This window comes from Lissotriton vulgaris, chromosome 10 (assembly GCF_964263255.1).
Source record: "Lissotriton vulgaris chromosome 10, aLisVul1.2, whole genome shotgun sequence".
Lineage (NCBI taxonomy): Eukaryota > Metazoa > Chordata > Amphibia > Caudata > Salamandridae > Lissotriton > Lissotriton vulgaris.
The window spans coordinates 449,696,676-449,723,686 of record NC_141698.1 but is presented as its reverse complement, the minus strand read 5'-3'; the positions used below and the strand labels follow the sequence as shown (position 1 = coordinate 449,723,686).

At 44.7% G+C, this 27,011-nt stretch overlaps 1 protein-coding gene across 2 annotated transcripts in view; it reads right to left on the bottom strand.

The window, feature by feature from the left end:
• The window catches only part of CRAMP1 (cramped chromatin regulator 1), a 1,243,281-nt gene extending 1,235,753 nt beyond the window's left edge, over nucleotides 1-7,528 (bottom strand). Inside the window, exons 1-2 of one of the 2 annotated variants that reach the window (XM_086941303.1) lie at nucleotides 7,304-7,528; nucleotides 3,183-3,448 (exon numbers count right to left, since the gene is read on the bottom strand). In XM_086941303.1, coding sequence (XP_086797429.1) covers nucleotides 3,183-3,447 — 265 coding nt within the window. In that variant the 5' untranslated portion in view covers nucleotide 3,448; nucleotides 7,304-7,528. Of the gene's footprint in view, nucleotides 1-3,182; nucleotides 3,449-3,884; nucleotides 4,094-7,303 lie in introns of those variants that run through there. The other variant, XM_086941302.1, reaches the window with a different exon arrangement.
• Nucleotides 7,529-27,011: the final 19,483 nt, after the last annotated feature.

Sequence of the window (27,011 nt, the reverse complement as noted above, 5' to 3'; positions counted from 1 at the left end):
GCCACACTTCTCCACTACCTCCTCTAATCAGTGAGCCACACGTATCCAGTATGTAGGGCCTATTTTAGATCTTTATGGGCTTTTGTGCATTTGTTGTTAAGCTATTGAGTCAATGGTAAATTTTAAGGGGGGCTCGGCTTTACAAGGGTCAAAGATTGCTGAGCAAAGTGCTTCATAGTCCTGTACTACTTCTGAAGGGGTCCTTTCCTATTCCAAGAAACTGGCTATCGGCTTCTGATTTCCAGACACGATATTATGCTCATCATTTTGGGAATTAACCCAGTCCCATTTCAGCCTAATTCCTTTATTTTGATTGTGCTGGATAGGTGGGTCTTCAGGTCGGCCCGTTCCAAAACTTCCATTAGGATGCGCTATGAGAGGGTTATGGTCACTAGCACAGTTTGGTGTAATTTTAAATATTGCACAAGAGTAATAAAATATTTTGATATTAAAATAAAAACAAATCAGAGACCCAAAGTTTCTTGTAAATACATTACATCATAACCTGACACGTAACTCAGACAGTCCTCGTTGGCCAACTTTGTATAGATACCTGCTATGTTCCATGACACGATTCTAAAAGGAATATTTCTGCTTTCCGGAATTACATGCCCCTTTGCCTCATATTCAAACCTGCTGCTATTAAGGGTGGAGGCGGTGATACCTCTTCCCTATCCCCCTCGTTCAAGTCCACTTCCTGTGGTGCATTGGTTGTCAAATCTAACCTTGCCACTACACCCAGTCAATTGAAACGGTTATACTACAACAAGAATGGGTAATGATTACAATCCAGGCGCAAAAGAAACTACAGATGGAAAAAATACAACAGGATACAACATAAGAGTAATGCCACAATTAGTCCCAATTGCTGCAGTGCAAACTGAAAATGTTCTCAATTAAGGGGGCATCAGAGTGTTTGAATACTAATGAAAATAAATGAATTTAACTAGACTACACAGCATGGTGGGTGTATTGTAAAATTAAAAGGGATATACAAATAGCACACATAAGGAAGTGGTAAACGTGACTGTTAGTAAAAAGAGATGGTTTGCATACGTTGTATAACTGCGTTCATGATGAAAGGTAGGGAACTGTTGGTCACTACCTATGCCTTTACAAAGAACTTATACAGTGCTTCTTGGAATGTTGTACTGTTACCATAACCAATTTTGCACGAATCGAATAAATACAGCAGAATTATCGACTCTTCTTCATTAATTTGCCATATCTTCCCGTTAAAAACTTCTCACCAACCTACCCTCAAAAAATTATCACTCAGCTTGAAGTTGTCAGCCTCTTAATCGAACTACTTATTACGACTACAGAAAGCAACTAAAGAAACACAACTAATCAATGATGAATCATAACAAAACACAGGTGTATCTGATTAGTCAAAACTACACACAGACTTATCCATTAAGTCACCTTGACAACGAAGCTCATAAGCAATAATGGATTTGAATCCAAACTCTCAGACCAAAAAGGTTCCATGATCCAAACTCCAATTATTGCAAACCATTCACACGAAAGCAATCATTCAGCTGTGTTATGGTGATGACTAAATTAATAGAATGCAACAGAACAATACCTCCTGTATTCTGCAACTTTGGTGGGTCACAGAAAGGACGTCTAGAGCCAAGACATAAAATGTACATGAAATAATTATGGAAATAGCCGTTCATATATTTGTCAGTTTCTGGAGTATTTTAAATATATCCAGAGAATTTGAATAACTGGAGGAAATACTGGTTCCTTAGATCAAGATTACAGAAATATAGTGACAAAAAGCTACGGGAGATATTTTCGTAAATTAATGTCTGTTGTACTGTACTACTATTACACGTCCATGAAATAGCTAATGTTCCAGAGAAAATTACTGGTAAACTGACTGTGACGTTTACAATTGCCCTATAAATGAGCTATACTTGATAAAATACGCTGCCAGTGCGTTTTTCATGAGCAATATTATGTCATTAAATGCCATCAGCTTCCTCAAACTGGTGGATATCCCTATTGTTGGTGATCCTCCATAGCAAGCTTTCCGATGCAAGCTTTCCGATGCAGAGATAAATACTCAATCTGGGGCGTTTGGCTGCCTAACACCCTTTATATAGTACGCATTGTTCTCAGCTTTTTTTTATTTTAAAAAAAATGTAATGTATTTATATGTCGTTTTCCTCAGGGAGTGTTGTAAACACAAAAATTCCAGGGTCGGTGATGAAATCAGACTGATTAACTTATGATAGGTGGCACTGAAATTGTTAGGAGGAATGAATGAATCTTGAACCAGCGCCACTTAATAAACCACTAATTAAATAATATAGGGCAGGAAATCATGAAAACTGCCCAGAGAACGAAAGGCTATTTTGAAACTGTTAAAGAAATCCCAACTGAAAACGGACAAATTACGTATGCAATGATGTGCACCTGCTAAAAATGAAGCAGAACAATTTAAGATTTAACAAAAACCATAACGATGCATTGAAAGTTAAGACCTCTACTTCAATTTCATATTTTGTATATTATGGGAATAAAGTGTGTAGCTCAAAAGGGTGAACCTATCTGAATTACGGTTCGTCTATACTGTTGTCCTAAGATATTTCAATGCAAAAAACTGAAACAGAACAAGGTGACATGAAAATCATGCGATGTTTCATACATTAACCTTAAACAGCAAACCTAGTTCGATTTGAATAATACATTACTACACTTGCTACATAAATATACATGTGTAACAATTCTCTAAATGGGTATTTTGGAACACAAAATAATGGCAATAAAAAAAATAGATTCAATTGACAAAGGCAAAACCGGTTTTTAATCATATCAGGTGTACAATTGCCACTCAGGTTCCAATGCATTAATAACACCAACAGTGCTGTTGGAACAATTTTACTGGGATGCATGTATGGGGTGTGTGGTCAGTCTGGATGTGACTATTTGGCCACAGACCTGTTAGGGTGCAAGGAACTCTCTGTGGATTTGGGATGCAAAAGGGTACAGGTATGTGTATAGTTTACACAGGCCTGGGCGTATGCAGACAAGAAGTTTGTGCGTGGGAGGGAACGCGATGAGGAATAGCGAGTTGCGAACGCAGGTGAAGCTGAACTTCTGGACTGCTGTATTTCAAAGGTGCACAGGGTTTTTAGGGTGCATGTGTGCGGTTTTAATGACTCCTTTACCTCTGCCTCTGGCGCTGTTTACTCCGGCGGTGGGTTCCTTCCTCGCCTTCTTGCTGTGCGGTCGGACGCTAGAACGCAGAAAGTGTCTCTGGTCCGGGGAGGGCTGCACGGATGGCTGAAAATCCTGCTCGCCCTCCTCCAGGGGGTCCCGGGAAGCTGCCTCCTCCTCCTCCTCCTCCGTGGGCTCCTCACCCAGCGCTGCGGCCGCACACCTTTTGCCCAGTAGCTTCTTGGCGGCCTCGTCCTGGCCCAGCTTTACAGTCATTCTGAGAAAGAGAAAGCATAGGCGTTAGCTGGGGGCGGGTGACTGGGGTCAGGGCTGACAAGGGTTAGGAGTGGAGATTCCCACAGAATCCAACCCAGACAAGTTCTGACGAGGGCTCTTCCCAACATGGCGGCCGTTGTTTGTGACAATCCCCGCCGCTGTCCCGGGCAGGCTAAGTGTGGGGAAGGGGGTGCGGGGGCAGAACTGGGGTGTCCACGGGTGTATCTGAACCCCGTCTGGGGAGTTAAGTCTTACAAGAAACGGGACAGCGCCGATGGGAAAGGCGCAGGGTCGTGAAGCCTGGTGGCTACCATGGTGTGCGCATCCGATGTCTAACTGCAGTTATGGCTCTGGGACGCACCCCCTAATGTCTCGGCTCCGCTCTAGCCCCTGACCCTACCACCGGGGAATGCCCGCCACCCCCGACCCGTACTCACAAGAGCCCCGCGCTGCTCCTGTTCAGGCAGGGACGCTGCATGGCCCGGATTCCCCTCTCTGGACTCCCTCTCCGGGGCTCCCTATTCGAGTGTTCGCGGGCCCTCGGGTCCCTCAGCCACGGACCTCGGGACCCGCTCTGCCCATCTCGGATCGCCCCTTGAGTGCTCCCCGCAAAGCCTTCCACTACCGGCGACTCCTCGGCGCAACTCCGACTACGTCATCAACCTGCACGGTCCAAAAAGTGCCAAAGCATGGGCACCCCAAAGACGGGTTTGGGAGGAGCAGGAGCCACTGAAATAGTCTGGCAAATCAAAGCGTGCTTCAGAGGGGCATCTACTCAGAGATTAACTTTGAAGCGTGCACTAGCCTATGTTAACGCACGCAAAAAGCCAAAGATAATGCACCAAAACACGCCATCCGTTATGGACAGACCAGTGACAAATACTGGAGAACCATAGTCTGTTAGCATTAAATACTAACCTGTGGCATTTCAAAAACAGATTAACTATTAGATAAAATCTCTTGAAGCACCGATAACGGACAAATCTAACAAATAATAGCTCTCATTCTACACAACAACAAAAAAAGGGATCGAGAGTTTTAACGGCACATCGCGGGCTGCGTCATCATTCGGGTAATTGATGTTGTACTGGCTGTTAATTCTGTACTAACCGACCAGGACAAGAATAGCATTTGCAGTGACGTAACGGCTAAAACAATTTTTAGTAGTAGTCGGTGGGAGCAGATGTATATTGTTTTATACGGTTGAGGGAAATTTTCTTGGCACTACGTACGTTTACCTACTCCAATCCAAGCCTGGACACATTAAAAGTTGATTACTTTAAAAATTTAAACTTTCAGGACTACCGTTTCGTTTTGCCATACACCAAATCAGCACGACCACATATTAACATTCTATGTAAGAGTACTTTCATACCATTAAGTATGAGACTGAGAGATGCATCTCAAGAACAACGTAAATAATATCACATTTTTAAAATCAGCTCAAATCAACGATGCGACATATAATGTGCCTTAAACATACCAAAGAGTTTGCCAAAATGCACTTAACTTACTGCAGCCCAATCGTAAGGAAAAAAATGTATGTACTTTAAAGGACAACTTAAAAAGGTAAATCGGAGTATCCAGTAGCAGATAAACATTGGCAGAATGACAACTATCAGTGCAGTTAGTTTGATAAAGGCTTATTTCGGTCTACAGGGGTATGCAATGCAAACGATCAAGATTCTTGTGCACCCATAACTGAATACATCTTCTCTCCTACCGAGAAAAACACATTTGCTAAATTCAAGGACCAGTGACCATTGAGTTACACTACAGCTCCCCACTGGCTTTTAGATGACTCGTGTTCACTGCTCTAAAGAGAGTTGCCATATTTGGCCAACTGATCAGTGCAAGTGCAATCGGATCTTCCACCATGATTGCTTTCCACAGGGAAGTGTGCCCAGTTCCTTCACTAAAATGTACCATCAATGCAGCCTCATGTATTGTAGGTTAAGATTCTACTCGAATATTATTGGAGGGCGCTACTTATTGATACGCAGCAAGCTTCTTATGTGGGCATGGAAGTAAAATGCAACAAGGACTGATGTCAGCAACAACGGTAGCTTGACTGCATCCCCTATTTTCTTAAGATGCAATTAATTTCAGGAGCAAATAAAGGAAATGCAGAAGATGGTATAACAAGTATCCCGATTTCAAAGAGTAACCCTTTCCCCGTATACCTTGATTCTTGAGAAAGGCATGTGATGATTATGGCCGTCAACTAAGGTTTTAATTGCACAAGTTAGATACAACTCAGATTTGAAATAACCCTGTCGAGATTTCATTTCCCAGATTTACTTTATAATTGGTTTAACTGGAGCCGGGAAACCTCCGGGTAGCTGTGCGCCCTACAAATTCAATTTAATAATATCGAAACATAGCCACTACTTTATATTGACGAAGATTTTGTATATGCCAAGCAGCACTGTTAAAATCCATAAATAATGCACAGCTGCAGGATGTATCTTTGCTTTAAAAAGTGGAACCACTTGTGTACCACATGTCATCATATGTATTACGTTGATCACATCCTTCTGGTATAAACAAATACAGCACTCTGCTGCTACTCTGGCTGTATTTGTTATGTGTGGATGCTGAAAAGCGAACGAGAACCCCAAACGTCAGTCACGAAACAGCAAAGTGTGCTACCGCACAGGTGGCAATAAACGCAAATTTCCGCAAAGAAAACATATGACAGAACACATTGTAACCATCCAACACTGCAGAGATGCGTCGTATAAACTGGATTATAGTCGGGTCATTTAACTGAGATATGCGAGGTAACTTCAGTCAACCCCTTAACCCAAAAGTAGAACATAACCAAAAACACGACTGAGAACACAATACCATAGCACAACTTAAGCTGAATTATACCCCAGCCTGAGCGAGACGGTAACCCAGGAACCAGGTGGAAAGTCAGTTGACTACAGGAAGCACTATGAGGGCAGACTATACATTATTCAAACGTTGCTACCATAGCAATGTAATAATGTTGTTAAAATGGACTTTTCCTGACTTTTGAACAGTCAAAATATATATACATAATACAGAGAATCCATTAAACACATTTATTATATACTAGAGTTCAGATAAACTATAACAATTGTGTTTTTTAAATCATTCTACTTATGACATGTTGTAAATAACAGATCGTGCCAGCGTAAATCTAACGCAGCGTCTACGTTATTTACAATTTGAAAATACAGTATTTAGAAACAATTGGGAATGCTAGAGATGACAGCCAGCTACCGGTGACATATCTGTCAGGTTAGACTATAACGGATAATGGCTCATTGCGATTTTAAAGTCCGTTTTAGAAACTGGGAGTGTTTGGAAACAGAGCCAATCTTTGTCCTTGAAAAGTAGGCGCAGCGCAAGAAAATGGGTTATATAGCTATGCATAAATAACAGGTACAATCAGATCAAATGTATTAATACAATAAGAACGGTTATCTATTGCAAACCCTTTCATATTTATATGAGTCGAAACAGTACCTCGTGACCCTGTATATTTTTTGTCAATTACCTCTTAAGTACTAGCCTCTTTAGTACACAATGCTAAACAAATAAAAAATTAAATGCAGTCACCCAACTAAGAGAACACAGAACTATTTTTCTAGGTTACCGCATTTACAAACACGAGCATTACTGGATTCGGTGGCGCTGAAAGAACGAAAAGCAAACATCTGGGTTGTGGGGTGAAGGTAAGTAACATTGGGAAGAAAGTCACTGGAAAGAACCAGACTGCAAACAAATTTGAAGAACAGCCCACTTGAGGTAAGAAGTATACACTGACACACCAAGTCATTTAATACATAAAAAAGTAGAGCAGGTCTAGCTTGCAGCGCCTCACCTTGTTCATCAATGCCTTGGGCGCGGGTTGCGGCTTCCCCGCCCCGCCCGGCGGACCAATACCCGACCCGGGCAGGTTGGGGTGAACCCCGAGTGCAATTCGCTTTATTTTCGTAGCCCCACTCGGGTTCAATGAACACTGAAACGAACACAACTTGTGTCCCTTCAGCACCGCAGACAGGCTGGAGGCAGCTGACTACGCGCGAGACCCGCCTCCCGAACAACCGAGCTTCCTGCTCAGACTTCCTGTAGCTACCAAACAAACTACACGATTGGCTGTGACTAAGACAGATGTGAAGAGTGCGCCATGGGTATGGGGGAGGGCTACCATTCCAGCCAATGGAAATTCTCTCTGCTGCCGACACGCGCTAGAGTAAAACAGGAAGTGTTTCGTGAATGGACGGTAAGAATCCACAGAGGCACCGATTGGGTGGTTTTTTTTTCTGTTTGTTTTTTTTTGCTATTGGCAGGGTAAACGTCGAGTGAGCGTGGGCTTCGCGCTAAACTCGAAAGTTTAGGTTATTTACTAGTACTTCATGGATCATAATACGAGACATCCTTCTGGGCGCTAATTGGCTTTGAGTTCTTTGATTGATGTTCTCCTTGACATTTTCCCCACAATTTATTGTCAAATGATAGACACAAAAGAAAGACCAATCGAGCATTTCAGAACTATGTTGATCAAGAACGGCGATACAATCTCTCTGCTGGCGAATGACTATAGAGGTCGAAGTAAGAAAAACAACGTCACCAATCTGCGACACCCTATTTTGCAGCTAGCGTTGCGTATATAACCTTATAACATATTGGGTATATAGACTGCTGAGATGCAAGAATTCGTCAGGCGAATATATGTTTAAAAGTATTTAACTTTAATGCAATAAAGTTACAGGACCGAAAGCCAACGACACAAGAACGGCGATACTCGTAGGGAGGAACAGCATATAATCGAACAAATAATGGCTATGAGTATTTCAATGTATTTTTTTTTTATATGGAACTCCAACGGAGGTCCACAAAAACGCACAAATTAAAAGAGCCCGACGCTGGTGCTGGAAACCAGGGTTCGAGCCTCAGGTCGCGTCCACATCCTGTGATTCGGGGCAAATCACTTTATCTCCCCGTGCCTGAATGTGCAATGTACATACGGTGCTCATGTAAAGCGCTCCAATACCTACGGGTCTAGTTCGCCATATATAAATATGCAAAAAAAATAAAAAATTGTCGTACACGTTATACTTGTTGTGGGGGGCAAAAGGTTTGTGTCCTCAGTATGTTTTCCCTTTCCTTCAGGTAGCGTCACTCCGCGTCACCATGGAATGTTCAGATTGTATTTAGGTGACGTCACTGTGATCTGTGTGACAGATGACAGCTGACTCCCGTGGTGACTGCCATTTATTTCCGCTCCCAGCAGGCCCTTGTAACTACAATAAATCTTTATGTTAACAACACTTCTTCTCCTGTCGTGCTGTTACGCTACAATTGGCGACGAGGACTGGTGAAACAAGGGCCTGCAGACATAATTGGAGGACGCAAGATTGATTGATGAAGCTTGTGATCGGACCAAGGAGCACTAAAGTCGTACATAGTTGTAATGGCCGGATTTTCCGCTTAGATGGGATCAGCCCCCAGGGGCCCCTATAACCCAGCCAGAACGTACTCACCTCTCTCCTTGGAACGTATTCACAATGAATATGGATAGATATATAAGTATATACAGATCGCACCTAAGGATGGGGAATAGCAATACACATGCATAGATTCTCTACAATATCTTATTCACATCAGTTGGTCTCGCGGCCACCCCGACCCAGACCGGTCTACCCTAGGGCAGATATGACACACAATCCGGTGCGTCTACACATGGGCCTGCAGAACCCAATGCTCTCCTTTCCAAACGGTTCGCAATCCGGCAAACCTCCACGCCAGTATCCCCCCTGACGCTCTCACTTACACAAGCCACAATCCTGTGGGTATACACGCTGGTATCCTACCCAACGTTCTCACTAACGCCGCATATCAACGACGACCACATTCCTATGAGCAATTATCGGGACAATGTCTCAGTTATCTACTTGGGATAAAACTATAATAATGACTTTGAATATGGTTCCCAAATTATATGATGTACCTCCTATTCTTGGCATCAAAGGTCTACTCACTCCCTCTTTGTTCGATCACTATTTACCTGATCGGGATTTCACATCCGCTCACATAAACAACTTTCGACTAGGAGGTCCATTTACCAAGATTGAACAGGAACACAAGGCACACGTTCGTTCTATAAGAACTAGGGTATTTATTAACAATAAACACATATCACATTACTATGCAACATAATTTCTGTAAAGGAAAGGTAAAGGTTAGAATGCGCGCTAATTGGGAAAAGGGCGGAGATCACCTTGTTAACATGAAGTCGGGGCTCGGCAGTCATCTAGGTTCCCTTCTCGTCTCTGTGTCCTGGCTCGCCTCGCAGTCACGCCCCAGCCGTCACAAGTACACGTCTGCACCGCTAGGCTCAACCTCGTCTGCTTCCCTCCAGGCCACCGGAACCTTGCTGGTTATTAGCTACCGTCTCTCTCTCTCTCTCTGTGCCAGTGCGCTCCGCGCTAATTCTCCTTCAATCTTTCTCAGAGAGTTTCGGTCTTAAATCTTTCTCAGACTTCAAAGATGGCGACTGTCCGCCATGAAATAATTAATGGCAGAGATGCTAACGGCTAGATGCCGCCTACGGACTAACTCAAGACTGACTAACACCTTCGCTAATATCAAAGCCCGTTCCTTCATGGAAAGTTACGGTCAGCCACCTGCCGCCCACCAAATTCTTGTACCTCCCCGTACCAAGGACACGTTCCCAGCCGGCCGGCCTGAAGTTGTGTCTTCGGAGTGGAGAAAAATACATTCCTTCGATAAGGGCCAGCCTGAGCCGGTTCTCTCCAAGCGAACAACAGCTTGAAACTAAAACACTACACTTGACCTAGAAGGGCTCTCGAGCTACCAGGCAGAGAGCAAGATGGAGTCTGTCTCGTTTAAGGCCTACAGGGCCCGCAATATGCGTAACTCCATGGAAAATATCCTAACACGTTAGCAAATGGGCAAATCATGATTAGTACCTATGTATCTATCCCCTAACTTAAATTCATAAGCCCTACATTAAGGAAAGTGACACGAAAATGCTCTAATATATGGAAGGCAGGGGTCCTGTCTATAGTCCTAATCCCTATGCTATGGGGGTGATAGGCTGGAGTCACTCTCCATCATTCTCCCTCTCAAAAGAGCCAGAAAAGGGCAGCCATTACAATAGTGAGTACACTGCGGGATACGGCGAGCGCTGATTGAAATAAAAGAACGTGAAGGAACAAATGATATAGTGCAAAGGGTATCGGCAGCGCGTAATACATATGAGAGACTTTAATATACGAAAAGATCTAAGTGGAAGAATGTGCAGTTCGACTGAGTGAATTAATTAGCAAAATACAGCCTTCAAGCGCCGCTGTACCTGTGGAAAAAATCGGGTGTAACTTCTGTGACCGGCGCGCTTCGTTGACAGTGCAACAGCTGAGGCGTCAGTCAATTACCTCAGCTGAGCCGCATGAAGCATGCCGGGAGCGTAAGCTGATTGGTCCAGGGCAGCGCGCGTCATCGTGCGTGTACAGCGTGCGGCCATCTTTGAAATCGATCTGACTGAGCAAAAACGAGTGCAAGAAAGCCTACGCTCAAAACAAAAACATTGCGTTTTGGGAGGATTGAAGGAGCTTCAAGTTGACACAATTAGTAATAACTCAAGTAAGCACGATCAGTAATAAAGCGATTGTATTAAGCAGTAAAAAGCAAGGCCATCAGAGCAACAAGGCTGCTGTGAGGTGGAAAGTAGAATTGGCATATTGAGCAGAAAATGGCTGAATGTAACAACATATGTGCACCTCCTCGGTTTCTAGACGAACCTGGTAAGCCCACAATGAAATGGAAAAAATGGGTGAGGGCTTTCGAAAATTACATCGTGTCAATAGATGGAAAAGCCTTTGATGCAGAAAGGAAATGTTCTTTGTTGTTTGGACTGTTAGGAAAAGCGGCACAGGATATTTTTGACAGTCTGCCCGAGTATGAGAGTCCACCTGGAACATTTGTGCCATTAAATGAGTATCAGGAGGCATTGAAAAGGTTAGAAAGGCAGTTCGATGAGGAGAACAATATTATGGTTGCAAGACATAAATTTGCCCAAAGGAAACAACAAGAAGGGGAAAGTGTTGAAGACTATGTTGCATGTCTAAGAGTTCTGGCAGTAGAATGTGAATATGAGGAGATGACAGATGTGTACATAAGAGACCAAATTGTTTTCTATTGCTATACGAAGAAAGTGCAGGAAAGACTGTTAGCATGCAAGAGACCAACCTTGCAGGAAGTCATAGACATTGCTAGGGGTATCGAAAGGTCTCTAATTTCCACTAAAGAATTGTCTTCAACAGGGAATAACACTAATGTATTTTATTTACAGGACAAGAAGAAGGTTGATGGTAAAGCGTATGAAAAAAGTATAGGTGAAAGGAAGGTGGGAGGTAAGCAGTTGTGCTGTTTTAGGTGTGGTTCAAATGAACACTTAGCTGATTTCAAAAACTGTCCTGCAATAGGCAAAAAGTGCATCAAGTGTAAAAGATATGGTCACTATACCACCTTGTGTAAAACCAAAAGAATGAGTAATAGCATGAGTATAAGCGCAGTAGGCAATTTTGATGAAGAAATGTGTGCGAATATAGTTTTATATGTAGAAATGGAGGAAGGAAAGATAAAGGGTCCTGTAAGTGATGTAAAAATAGGTGAGGTTGAACTAAAGTTTACAGCAGATTCAGGTGCGCCCATAACAACCATATCCGATGCTCTTTTTGAAGAAAAATGGAAAGGTGTACAACTAATGGAATCTGATATAAACCCAAAAGCATTTGGGGAGAAGGAAATAAATATGCTGGGGTATTTCTTTGACACTGTGAGTTTCAAGGGAAGAGTAATTGAAACAAAGATTTATGTAGCAGAGAAAGGGAGGATACTAGTAGGATGGAGGGATCTGGCCCAACTAGGGGTGGTACTGGTGCCGGGGGCAAAAGACCCGGTGATTTTAAGAGAGGAATGGATGAACAGCATATGCATAGAGAAAAGTGAAGGTGATTTAGATTCTGTTTTTGAAAAACATAAAGAAGTGTTTAAAAATGAAATTGGTTGTGTGAAGGGGTTCAACCATGACATCAAACTAAAGGAGGGCGCTATACCATGTAAGCACAAAGTAAGATCAATACCATTATCCATAAGAAGTGAATTGAGGGAAGTGCTTGAGAAGTTAAAGGAAGAAGGTGTAATTGAAGAAGCAGAAGAATCTGAATGGGTTTCTGCTATTGTAGTATCAAAGAAGAAAAAGACAGGGGACATTAGGTTGTGTGTAGACCTGAGGTCGCTTAATAAAAACATTATTGTGAACTGCCATCCCCTACCCAAAATCCAAGACATTCTTCAGTCAACGTCCGGTTCAAAATACTTTTCACTGATCGACTTAAGAGCCGCTTATCATCAGGTATGTCTGTCAGAAAGGTCTAAGAAATTGACAACTTTCATCACGCCATTTGGTGCATTCAGGTATGTGAGACTTCCCTTTGGCCTAGCATCATCTTCAGGGGTTTTCCAGAAACTCATGGATATTTTGTTTGGGAAGATGAAAGGGGTGGAAGCCTTTCAAGATGACATTCTTTTGCATTCCAAAACTGAACAAGAGCACATAAAATTGATTGAAATGGTTCTGGATGTTCTAGAAAAGAAAGGCATGACAGTCTCAAAGGATAAATGCAAATTCATGACAAAGGAGATTGAGTACCTAGGGCATGTCCTGACTGCTGAGGGTATCTTGCCTAAAGATGATTTAGTATGCGCAATAAGGGAGGCCCCGGAACCTAGAAACAAAGAAACCCTCAAGTCATTCCTTGGCCTCAGCGAATATTATGCGAAGTTCATACAAAAATATGCTGAAAAGGTGGAACCACTCAGGAGACTGTTGAAAAAGAATGTGGCATATGACTGGAAGGATGAACAAGTTAAAGCGTTCAGGTTAGTCAAGGAGGAAATAGCGAAAGCACCTGCACTGAAACCCTATGACCCACAACTGGTCAACGTGGTGACTGTAGATGCAAGCAATGAGGGAATCGGCGCAGTATTCTGCCAGAAAAAGGGAAGTGAAGAGAACACGATTGCATTCATTTCCAGGAAGCTAAATGACACAGAGGTCCACTACAGCACAATCGAGCGTGAGACTTTAGCTTGTGTGTGGGCAGTGCACAAACTCAAGGACTATCTGTGGGGGAAGAGTTTCACACTAGTAACCGACCATAAACCATTAGTATATATGATGGATGGCAAAGGTCGAGGCAACGGAAACGCAAGCTCTAGATTGATAAGACTAATGTCAAAACTCCAGGAATTTAATTTCAAGATTGAGCACATAAAAGGAGGAAAAAACAGTAGAGCGGACTGCTTGTCCAGGCTGCCAGTAAAGGAACAAAAGGATGAGGAACAAGACGACACTGAGTGCGTAGTTGCGCATATTGATGCCACAGTTATGTGCGAAGGATCAATAACTGACAAGGAATGGGAGGAGAGTATGGAAAAAGATACTGTCCTGACCAAAGTAAAAAAGTATGTACAAACCATATGGCCACATATAAGGAACCTTCCAAACGAACTGAGGTCTTACCAGCAGGTGAGTGATGAACTAACACTAGAGAATGGCTACTTAAAGAGAGGAGAAGTTTTTGTGCCGCCATTTGAACTCAGACAAAAGATTATTAAGATGGCTCACAGAGGGCATCCAGGCACCACGGCCACTAAAAACGTACTAAGAATGCACTATTGGTCTCCAGGTGTGGACAGCGAAATTAGGAGTTATGTGGACAAATGTGAGAAATGCTTAAAGTCAGATAAGCATTGGAGAATTGAAAGGAACGAACTCCAAATGGTGGAAATCCCTGACGGGCCATGGGCCAAAGTAGTAATAGACTTTGCAGGACCTTTCAACATCTTGCCAGACGGGTGCAGGTACCTAATAGTTTTGACAGACTACTATACCAAGTGGGTGTGTTACAAGTTTGTAAATGTGGTAACAACGGAAGTGGTCATAAAATTTCTTGAAAAAGTATTTGAAAGTGAGGGACAGCCTAAGGTCATGGTATCGGATAACGGATCACAACTGATATCACGAGTAATGGTCGAGTTCTTGGAAAAGCGTGGAATTGTACAGGAAAAGACACCTCTATACAGTCCAAAGAGCAATGGCCAAGTGGAGAGAATAAACAGATTCTTTAAGGAAGGAATCCAAATGGCCATTGCAAATGATATGGATGTGAAAGAATTCATTAAGGTAAAAATCAATGCATATAACAACACGCCAAAGGAAGCCACTGGGTATACACCATTTTACCTGATGCGAGGAAGAGCATGTAACAATATCATAACACCAAAAATGGGTGGGTGGAAAGGAACAGCCATTGAAGCGAGAGAAGTGTGTGAAAAGGAGCTCAAGGTGAAGGAGAACATAGAGAGTAAACAAATGAAAAATAAGGCGTACTCTGATATGGTGAACAGAGCTAAAGACAAAAGCATAGCACCTGGAGACTGGGCGTTAGTAAAAAAGCCTGGTTTGGTGAGTAAGGGGGAATCTAAGATCAGCAAACCTATGAAAATTGGCAGAGCGTCAGGTGGTGCGGTTTTCATAGAAGGGGAAGGATGGCGCAGTAAAGACGATGTGGTAAGACTCAAACATGGGCAAGAAAAAATTATAATGAGAAATGTGGAAGAAGGAGATTTGATTCTAAATGAAAGTGTCCTGGAATGGGATGACATGTCTAGCAGCACAGAACGGTTGCAATCCAATGTCAGCCAAGGGGATTCTTTGGCATTGGTAGACAGTTCAAGAAGTTGTTCTGTTAGCAGTGGGAATACTGTTCTGGCTCAGGAGGACTCTATGCGAGAAAACAATGTAGAGGGAATTGGATCTACTGTAACAGGTGCGAGGGACACTGAAATCAATCACACTGGGGGGTTGTCTTCCAGGGTGGGCAGAGTTATCAACTTGCCGACAAAGTTTAAGGACTATGTTATGGAATAAAACTCTTGTTCTGTTTTCTGATGGAGAAAGGGAGATGTCGTACACGTTATACTTGTTGTGGGGGGCAAAAGGTTTGTGTCCTCAGTATGTTTTCCCTTTCATTCAGGTAGCGTCACTCCGCGTCACCATGGAATGTTCAGATTGTATTTAGGTGACGTCACTGTGATCTGTGTGACAGATGACAGCTGACTCCCGTGGTGACTGCCATTTATTTCCGCTCCCAGCGGGCCCTTGTAACTACAATAAATCTTTATGTTAACAACACTTCTTCTCCTGTCGTGTTGTTACGCTACAAAAATACAATACAAAATTATTCCTTTATACATAGATGCCTGGAAGGGGGGGGGGTGACTTATATCAAACATACTGTATAATGTACACATAGTGCAATAAATACATGAGACACTCAAATATCAAACCAAATGTTATGAAATAAGAATAACATTACTATTAAAAAATACCTAATAAATAGAAATATAAAAAAAAAGTTTATATATCTTATAACAAACCATTTTATTCGGAGGAGACAACAGGCCTGCCAAGTATCACGCACCAGGCGTGACGCTAACGCATTTCAGTGTGGTGTTCCCGCATCACTGCACTGAAATGCATTGTCACACATTTTTGGCACTCACTTACCGCACTCTGCTGACAGCGCTGAAATTGGCTGCCTACGCCAGGTGCTAGCGCGTGTGGCGCGCCTCTGACACCTGTGTGTGCCCCGGGCCGCAGCAGACTTCACTTGTCAGGCAGAGCAGAAACAGTTAATTTTAAGATCTGCTGTTATGATAATAATGCTTGTGTCCCCTCCAAGACACCGATACTGTTATGCAAAGCAGTGTCCCTGCGCGGACACCATACCGGTGGTGAGGTCATCAGCTGGAACTGTCAGAATGACAGTTTACAGCTGATCACCGAACTGACTGGATTGTGAACGCTCCGACTCCTGTAGGAGCATGTGTTGACTTAATTAATAAAGAACTCTTGAACTTCCATGAAGGTTGGAGTTCTTAATAAAAGTGTCGACGAGAGCCAACACGGAACCCACAAATTCTAAGAGAAAAATTGAAGAAACCAGCAGTCGGAATATAATCGCGAGTCATTCAGGGCTCAAAGATTTACTATTGAAAAAAACCCAACTAAGGTGAAAAAGGATTGATGAAGTAACTTCGGGTACTAAGGAAAAACAACTTTGAAAAGAGAAAAGAAGAAATCCGAGGCCTGCAGAATGAGGAATAAGTAAGCAGAAAAGGCGCAGGATGAAATTGTGCAATTAACATGTATTAGAGCAGCATAACAAACGCAGAGTAGATGGCAGAAAATGTTGACTGTAAAAGTACCTATCGGAAATTACATGAAGGAACTGTGAGGAAAAGCTGTTAAACAAAGTGCGAGTTATCACTGAAAAATTCTGTGAGGAGAAGCCTGCCGCAACTGACAGAAATAAACTGAAAATACCAACCGTCACTATCAACCGTCATCGCAACCAGCTGAGGAGGACGACAGCTGTCACCTGTGTCATTACGAAGGCACGTACTCGACGTAGGCGGCCATCTTGGATGAAGAGAACTATACTACAAGTGGCAGTCTAGTTTACGTGCGCACAACGTAAGGACATTTTAAGGAAGTGAATGGAAAAGTAAACGCACAACGAACGCTTTACGGAAAGCGGCAGAGGAGGTGTAGGAAAACCCAGGACAGAAGCGCACAACAAAGAAAACGGTAAATAACTGTGGGTCAATATAACACAAAGTGTAAGCAGGCAGTGTGACAGCTAAGGAATTTAGGATTAATCTAACTGCACAGCGAACATTTAAATAAGTAAATAGACATATGTCAGGGGGTTCCTACCTGCCACGACTCTGCTACTGATGTTTGTCCCTCTTCGTTTCCGCCTCGGCGGACACAGGATGTTCGTGCACCTTCCACAGCCGCCTGGGCTTACCCGGAGGCGGGGCCTTCGGCGGTGACGTCGTACCCTGATGTCCAATCATCTTCCACGACGGCGCTGATAACGCGAGGTTTCGAACAGGAAGGCGCGAACGCCGGAGCAGCACAGGAAGCATCGGACGTCTTCGCCGCTGGACGGAAGGAACCCGGAACCGAATTGCCCGAGGAGACGGAAGCAGGAGACGGGGAGAGACCGACAGCAGGAAAGCCAGGAGGCCAACGGAACTACGCTTCGCCCAGCCACACTTCACCTGGAGAAGTGTGGCACCGCAAGGTACGAGCTCGTATACGGGGACTCTTTCACACGGAGGGTGGAACAGCTTAAGGGGCGGGTGAGAGTGACTAAGGGACGGGAGTGTGTACAGTGCCGCTTTGGTATAGAAACACGACAGACGGTGATGGTCCCTGGTGTCCCCTCACGCCTTTACCCTAACCACATATCGGATAAACAAAGCAGTCCAGTAATGTGGCGTTTTTTCTCTTTCTTTTCCTTTCCGCGCCACGCCACCTGGGAGTAAGAAGACGCCTTTTCAGACGTACCATCCGGGACCCCTGGCCTGACGGAGGAATCTACTTTATGTTTAAACTCCAGTTTTTTTTTTTTGTAAACGTGTGGACTTTGAATAAACCCTTCAGTGCCACTATACTTTCCTCTCTGGTTTCTTGCTATCCCAGCAGTAGCAAACCTCACAAGTGGTGCCGTGACTCGGATTTCCCTCTGAACCGTCCTCTGATACAAGATGGAAGCTTTAATTCAACAAATGAAAGAAGCTCAGACTAAACTCGAGTGGGCCATAGGTCAGACCACTACTCAGGCTGACACGGATCGTACCACCTTTTCCAACGCCATGCAGGCTCAAGTTGATAATCTCGTGAAGTTGGCTGAGGGACAGAATCAACTTTTGGCGGTGTTGGGACAAGGCAGAACACACGCCCCTGGTCCCGTTGTTCCGTTACAAAAATTCACTCCAGGTGATGATCCTTTGGCTTTCTTCCTTAATTTCGAAAGAGCGGCCAGAGCCAATGCTTGGCCGGGGGATAGATGGCCATTCTATCTTGCACCGTTACTGACCGGTGATGCCCAGTCTGCTTACCAAACTGTTAACAGAGACGGCACGGCAGGGTATGCTGTCGTAAAGAAATATATCTTGGATCGGCTGGGTGTTGATGAAGAAACTCACAGACTCAAATTCCGACAGGAACGAGGTACCCCCGGAGATCTTCCTAAAACTCTGTTTTACAAACTAAAAGCAGCTGCAGACCTTTGGTTGAAACCGCATGAAGGTAACATAGACGATGTGATGAATAAAATCTACCTCGAACAATTTTTAGAGGCCCTTCCTTATGGTACACAATGCTGGTTGAAACAACACGCAGGACTGACTCTCGAGCATGCCATTGAAATGGCCACCTCTTATGCCCGTGCTCAGGGTCGACCCCCGGTAAAAGAACCGGAAAAGCCTCTGAAGCCCGTACCAGTGAGAGTCGAGAAAAAGTTTGTAAAACCTCTGTTTGAACCTCAACGACCACGTTTTCCCAAGCCGGAAGTACAACCTACTCAGGGACCTCAATGCTACGATTGCGGAGAGTGGGGACACATAGCGAGGTTTTGTAGAAAGAAATCGAAAGAAAGGGAGGAAGAGCCCATGGATGTCAGTTATGCACCATATTCTCTTCTCTTTGCAGAAGAAACCGGACCGGTGTTTTACGTAAGTGTCACCATACATGGGAAAGTAGTAAGGGCCCTACTAGACTATGGGTGTAAACACTCGGTGGTACGCCAAGAATTAGTTCCTCATTCATGTTTAATGGCAGGGAAAACTGTACATATACGTTGTGTTCATGGGGACGTTAAGGAATATCCCCTAGCCACTGTTAGTTTGTGTACTGCGGCAGGAACTGTAACCGAGGTAGTGGTGGGAGTAATGCCTTCTTTGCCGGAACCTGTGATTATAGGCACTGACAACCCGGGGTTTTCTGTCTTGTTGAAAGATGCCTTGCAAACCGATCCCCGGAATGCGCTCCTAGTTCCCGAGCCCTGGGCTAGAGACACACATTTTAGAACGGCGCAATTGAATGACGCTACGCTTTCTAATGCTTGGCAAATCGCCCGTTCCGGTCAAGACCCTTCACAGAGAACCTTTCCCACCTTTATTGAAAAAAATGGCTTGTTGTATAGGTTAGCCAAACCCGATGACATTCCCCAACTCTTAGTCCCTGTTGACTTCAGAGACCAAATACTGTTTTTTGCACATGCACATTTATTGGCAGGCCACTCAGGGGCAGAAAAGACAGGACAGGCTATTTTAAAACACTTCTTTTGGCCAGGAGTATATGCACAGATACAACGTTATTGCCAGGAGTGTCAAATATGCCAGCGCAGGAATCCTTACGTTCCCCCACCGGTTCCATTGAACCCCCTACCCATCATCGGAAAGCCATTCGATAGGGTAGGGATGGACCTTATTGGGCCCTTACCGAAGTCAACCAGGGGACATTTGTATGCCCTAGTATTGGTTGACTATGCCACTCGATATCCTGAGGCCTTCCCTCTCAGAGCAGCCACTTCTACAGCCATCGCTCAGAAGTTGGTAGAAGTCTTTTCCAGAATGGGTTTTCCTCGAGAAATCATTACTGACCCGGGAACCCCCTTTGTATCACGACTCATGGCCCAAGTTTGTAAGCAACTAGGAGTCAAGCATATCAAAACCTCCGTATACCATCCCCAGACAGATGGCCTAGTAGAGCGATATAATGGTAGTCTAAAACTTACACTAAAGAAACTTCTGTCCGGGGATGGTAAGAATTGGGACCAGTTGTTGCCTTTAGCCCTTTTTGTCCTTCGAAGCCAAAAACAAGCTAGTCTGGGTACATCCCCGTTTGAGTTACTGTTTGGTCGTGCTCCCAGAACATTACTGGAGATTACGAAGGATAGTTGGGAAAAGGAGGGAGTTCAAGAAGCCGAGGCTCTCTTGGACTATACACGACAACTACAGTCAAGACTCCACAAACTTAGAACGCTGGCCCATGACCATCTAGCGGTAGCCCAAAAGAAACAAAAGACCTTTTACGATAGGGGAAAGAAGTGGAGGGAATTAGATGTAGGTGACTGGGCTTTAGTATTGTTGCCATCTTCAACTCACAAACTCAAGAAAGAGTGGCAAGGTCCTTTTGAGATTCTCCGGAAAATAGGGAAGACCACCTATGTGTTGCGTCTCAAAGGAAATAAGACCCAGATGTACCACATTAACCTCCTAAAAAAATGGTTGGGAAAACCTCCCCAGTCGGTACAAACTGTTGAAGCCATCCCTCATACAGTGCACAACACCCCTGTCAACCCCGAAATAACGGAGACTCAAAGAGAAGAAATTCTAGCCTTACTTCTCCGTTATAAGGATGTCTTTTCTGACCAACCCGGGAAGACCAACATAGCAGTTCACACGATTCCCACTCCTCAGGGGACTGTAGTGAAACAAAAACCCTACAGAATTCCGGAGGCCCGTAGACAGGCTTTTCAGGATGAAATCAACCAGATGTTACGTTCTGGAGTTATTGTACCCTCGAAAAGCAACTGGTGTTCTCCAGTGGTTCTAGTTCCAAAACCAGATGGAAGTATCCGTTTTTGCATTGACTTTCGGGCTGTAAATAGGGTCTCAAAGCAGGACGCTTATCCGCTACCCCGTGTGGATGAACTGCTGGAGCGTCTTGGTGAGGCCCAATATATTACGACTATTGATCTCACCAAGGGCTACTGGCAGATTCCCCTACACCCTGCAGATCAGGAGAAAACGGCCTTCTCCACCCCCTCAGGTCATTTTCACTTCACTGTTCTTCCTTTTGGCCTCCATGGAGCTCCGGCCACATTCCAAAGAGCAATGGACACTGTACTATCCTCACACCAGCAGTATTCTTCCGCTTATTTGGACGACATTGTGGTCTTTAGCAAAACGTGGGAAGAACATAAAGAACATCTTGAGAAAATACTCTCTAGTCTACGCGATACAGGGTTCCACATCAATGCCAAAAAAACCAGAGTCGCCTTCAAAAAGGTTAAGTACTTGGGGTACGTGCTCGGAAATTGACTAATTGAACCCCAGACTGAGAAAGTTAAGGCTATTCAGGACCTTTCCTATCCCAAAACCAAGAGGGAGTTGAGGGCTTTCTTGGGTTTAGTGGGATACTACAGGCGCTTCATTCCACAGTTCGCTGAATTGGCCGGACCTCTCACGGACTTGTTGCGAAAGACGCAGTCGTCCCCGAGGCTACCAGCCCCTGGTCCTAAAGAGTCGACTGCCTTTCAGGCCCTACAAACTGTCCTTACGACTTCACCTGTACTGATTTCGCCTGACTATAGGAAGCCTTTCATTCTTCAAACGGATGCCTCTGGGGTGGGTATAGGGGCTGTCCTTTCACAGGAGGATTCTGATGGACTCGAGAGGCCGGTTCTTTTCATCAGCCGTAAACTCTTCCCCAGGGAGCAGGCTTACTCCACCATTGAAAAAGAGTGTTTGGCTGTCCGCTGGAGTGTGGAAAAGCTTCGGTACTATCTGGAGGGTCGTCCTTTTGTCTTGTATACGGACCATGCCCCTTTGACTTGGCTGCAACGTAACCGTGGCCACAATGACCGCATCCTTCGGTGGTTTCTTGCTCTCCAACCCTTTCAAATTGAGGTCCGTCATCGCAAGGGTCGTGATCAGGGCAACGCTGACTTCTTGTCCCGGTTTCCTCTTTCCCCCGATCGGGGAAATCCTGGGGGGAGGATGTGTCAGGGTGTTCCTACCTGCCACGACTCTGCTACTGATGTTTGTCCCTCTTCGTTTCCGCCTCGGCGGACACAGGATGTTCGTGCACCTTCCACAGCCGCCTGGGGTTACCCGGAGGCGGGGCCTTCGGCGGTGACGTCGTACCCTGATGTCCAATCATCTTCCACGACGGCGCTGATAACGCGAGGTTTCGAACAGGAAGGCGCGAACGCCGGAGCAGCACAGGAAGCATCGGACGTCTTCGCCGCTGGACGGAAGGAACCCGGAACCGAATTGCCCGAGGAGACGGAAGCAGGAGATGGGGAGAGACCGACAGCAGGAAAGCCAGGAGGCCAACGGAACTACGCTTCGCCCAGCCACACTTCACCTGGAGAAGTGTGACACCGCAAGGTACGAGCTCGTATACGGGGACTCTTTCACACGGAGGGTGGAACAGCTTAAGGGGCGGGTGAGAGTGACTAAGGGACGGGAGTGTGTACAGTGCCGCTTTGGTATAGAAACACGACAGACGGTGATGGTCCCTGGTGTCCCCTCACGCCTTTACCCTACCCTTACCACATATCGGATAAACAAAGCAGTCCAGTAATGTGGCGTTTTTTCTCTTTCTTTTCCTTTCCGCGCCACGCCACCTGGGAGTAAGAAGACGCCTTTTCAGACGTACCATCCGGGACCCCTGGCCTGACGGAGGAATCTACTTTATGTTTAAACTCCAGTTTTTTTTTTTGTAAACGTGTGGACTTTGAATAAACCCTTCAGTGCCACTATACTTTCCTCTCTGGTTTCTTGCTATCCCAGCAGTAGCAAACCTCACAACATAGTAAACATGTGAGTAACAACATGCAGGGAAACTGAGGAAGGAATTACAAATAATATATAAGTAAATTCCACCGCCCCCATTAAAGCAATAAAAAGGTGCAGGAGTAAACAGTGACATACTTACCATTCCACTGTTTAAAAAACAAAGGAGAAAATGGCTACTGGTTATATCTGGAATCTCTCACCCCCAGAGACATTCTTGCGTGCTGGTGGTGAGCCGACACTAAAGTGGGAAGAGTGGAGGGAGTATTTCCTGAATTATATCTCCACATTAGAAGAAGATGAGGAGATCAAGACAGAGAAGAAATATAACATGCTTATGCACTGCTTAGGGGCAGGAGGAATAAAGATGTATAACTCAATAAATAAAATGATAAGAGCAGAAAATGAAGGTGACGTATTCACCAACGCAATTGATGATTTCAATACGTACTACAAACCAACGGTTTGCGTTGGATTGGATAGGTATAAGTTCTTCCACAAGAAGCAAGGGAAAGAAGAGTCGATTGATGATTACGTGTCAGCACTTAAAAATCTGGCGATAAATTGTCGTTTTGGAGCACTTCACGACGAACTTATAAGAGATCAGATAGTGATGCAAGGTTCAAATGCAAATATTCAGGATAACTTGTGGGCAAAGGGTGAATACCCGCTGTAAAACATAATAGATATCGCAAGAAAGGCAGAACTCACAGGGCGATGTGCAAAAGCCGTTCTAATGGAAGAGAAAAATAAAAAAGAAGGAGAACAAGTAGGCAAGGTGTCTGACCAGAAGAACAACACCAAGCAGAGTTGGAATAAGAAAAGCACCAAACATATGTACAAGAAAACTGAGACACAAAATTGGGGACACTATTATAGATGTCTAAGCACGGCTCACATGGCGAATGATCCTAAATGACCCGCTCGTGAAGTTAAATGCACATTCCGTGGTGTAAAGGGACATTACAACAAAGCATGCAATAAAAGAAGACCACAACAAATAAAAGTAATAGAGAATGAAGAAGATGAGTTACAGGACAAATCAGATGAGGACATCAATATGTACATACTTAACATACATGAAGAACAGGACAATGATGTTAAAGACAAAAACAAATGCTAACAAAAGGGAGAGCAAGGGATCGTGTTCACTGAAGGTGAACGGAGTGTACTCCTATTCCCCTGTGGAAGAACTAGATAAACAAATAGAGGAGTACCATCATGGGAAGGTCAAAATGAGATTCCTAATGTGGTGGTAGGTTGACAAAAGGAAAGAATTTATCCTTTTGTTAAAAACCCCTCACTCACCAGCCTAGTGGTGACATGCTTCATCATCGGGGTCCACCCTAGTGGCCTAGCGTCACTAGGGTGTGCTACGACACCTGGGTTACAGTGGAGCAGGTTGTGAATGTAAGTGCAGAAAAAATGTTAAAAATTGTCCCGGTTTAACTTAAATAAATTTTATTAACAAGTAACTGGACAATGTTAAAAAAGAGTGAGGCGAGATACTGTGAGGGTATATTAAGGCCGAGAGTATCTCTTATATGTGTGATGGTCTACATGTTTTAACCGTGATTGGGATGTTCCAGGTTTTCATCAGGACCGGATAGTCAGGGAACTGGGAGGTATGTGACCCCTAAAAGGCACACACTACCCTCGTTCTCTGTGACCCAAAATAGCAAAAATCTGCTATCTGGCGTAAAAGAAGACTCTAACCACAGTGGGTGAGTCCAAAACAATGAAAAAGACCTGTGGGAAGGAAGAATAAAAACAGACATCAGTCAAACGTGAACAGTGTTACATGCCTGTTACGTAGTGCGGTGTCGTGTCATTCGACTCTTCAGGCTTACTACCACTCTCATTAGAAGGAATCTTGTGAATTTATTGAGTGAAACTATCACCTACTGACATTACCCAATGTGATTCAGAAAAGGGGGTGGTGATGGACAGAGTATCTGAATTAAACAGAACACTCGTACCCAGTCAACAGATCAGGGCTTGATCCATCACCGTTTTTTAGCTCACTGCACCATCCCAGCTCAGAACCTGGCTACATGCAAATTAGTCTGTCCCTGGCCCAGTGCATCATGGGAACAGGGCAGACCAAACTACCAAGCCAATTCTTATACTGGGAAGGAAACAAGCTTCCGGGGACCGGTTTCTGGCATTACAGCCGTCTTCGGCCCGGCTTGCTTGAATCCTGATGGTGCAATGAGCAAGGGACTCACATCTGAGTATACCCTTCCACGCTTATGGTGGACAAAACGATTCAGAAAAGGGGGTGGTGATGGACAGAGTATCTGAATTAAACAGAACACTCGTACCCAGTCAACAGATCAGGGCTTGATCCATCACCGTTTTTTAGCTCACTGCACCATTTCAGCTCAGAACCTGGCTACATGCAAATTAGTCTGTCCCTGGCTCAGTGCATCATGGGAACAGGGCAGACCAAGCTACCAAGCCAAGTCTTATACTGGGAAGGAAACAAGCTTCCGGGGACCGGTTTCTGGCATTACAGCCGTCTTCGGCCCGGCTTGCTTGAATCCTGATGGTGCAATGAGCAGGGACTCACATCTGAGTATACCCTTCCACGCTTATGGTGGACAAAACGATTCAGAAAAGGGGGTGGTGATGGACAGAGTATCTGAATTAAACAGAACACTCGTACCCAGTCAACAGATCAGGGCTAGATCCATCACCGTTTTTTAGCTCACTGCACCATCCCAGCTCAGAACCTGGCTACATGCAAATTAGTCTGTCCCTGGCCCAGTGCATCATGGGAACAGGGCAGACCAAACTACCAAGCCAATTCTTATACTGGGAAGGAAACAAGCTTCCGGGGACCGGTTTCTGGCATTACAGCCGTCTTCGGCCCGGCTTGCTTGAATCCTGATGGTGCAATGAGCAAGGGACTCACATCTGAGTATACCCTTCCACGCTTATGGTGGACAAAACGATTCAGAAAAGGGGGTGGTGATGGACAGAGTATCTGAATTAAACAGAACACTCGTACCCAGTCAACAGATCAGGGCTTGATCCATCACCGTTTTTTAGCTCACTGCACCATCCCAGCTCAGAACCTGGCTACATGCAAATTAGTCTGTCCCTGGCCCAGTGCATCATGGGAACAGGGCAGACCAAGCTACCAAGCCAATTCTTATACTGGGAAGGAAACAAGCTTCCGGGGACCGGTTTCTGGCATTACAGCCGTCTTCGGCCCGGCTTGCTTGAATCCTGATGGTGCAATGAGCAAGGGACTCACATCTGAGTATACACTTCCACGCTTATGGTGGACAAAACGATTCAGAAAAGGGGGTGGTGATGGACAGAGTATCTGAATTAAACAGAACACTCGTACCCAGTCAACAGATCAGGGCTTGATCCATCACCGTTTTTTAGCTCACTGCACCATCCCAGCTCAGAACCTGGCTACATGCAAATTAGTCTGTCCCTGGCCCAGTGCATCATGGGAACAGGGCAGACCAAACTACCAAGCCAATTCTTATACTGGGAAGGAAACAAGCTTCCGGGGACCGGTTTCTGGCATTACAGCCGTCTTCGGCCCGGCTTGCTTGAATCCTGATGGTGCAATGAGCAAGGGACTCACATCTGAGTATACCCTTCCACGCTTATGGTGGACAAAACGATTCAGAAAAGGGGGTGGTGATGGACAGAGTATCTGAATTAAACAGAACACTCGTACCCAGTCAACAGATCAGGGCTTGATCCATCACCGTTTTTTAGCTCACTGCACCATCCCAGCTCAGAACCTGGCTACATGCAAATTAGTCTGTCACTGGCCCAGTGCATCATGGGAACAGGGCAGACCAAACTACCAAGCCAATTCTTATACTGGGAAGGAAACAAGCTTCCGGGGACCGGTTTCTGGCATTACAGCCGTCTTCGACCCGGCTTGTTTGAATCCTGATGGTGCAATGAGCAAGGGACTCACATCTGAGTATACCCTTCCACGCTTATGGTGGACAAAACGATTCAGAAAAGGGGGTGGTGATGGACAGAGTATCTGAATTAAACAGAACACTCGTACCCAGTCAACA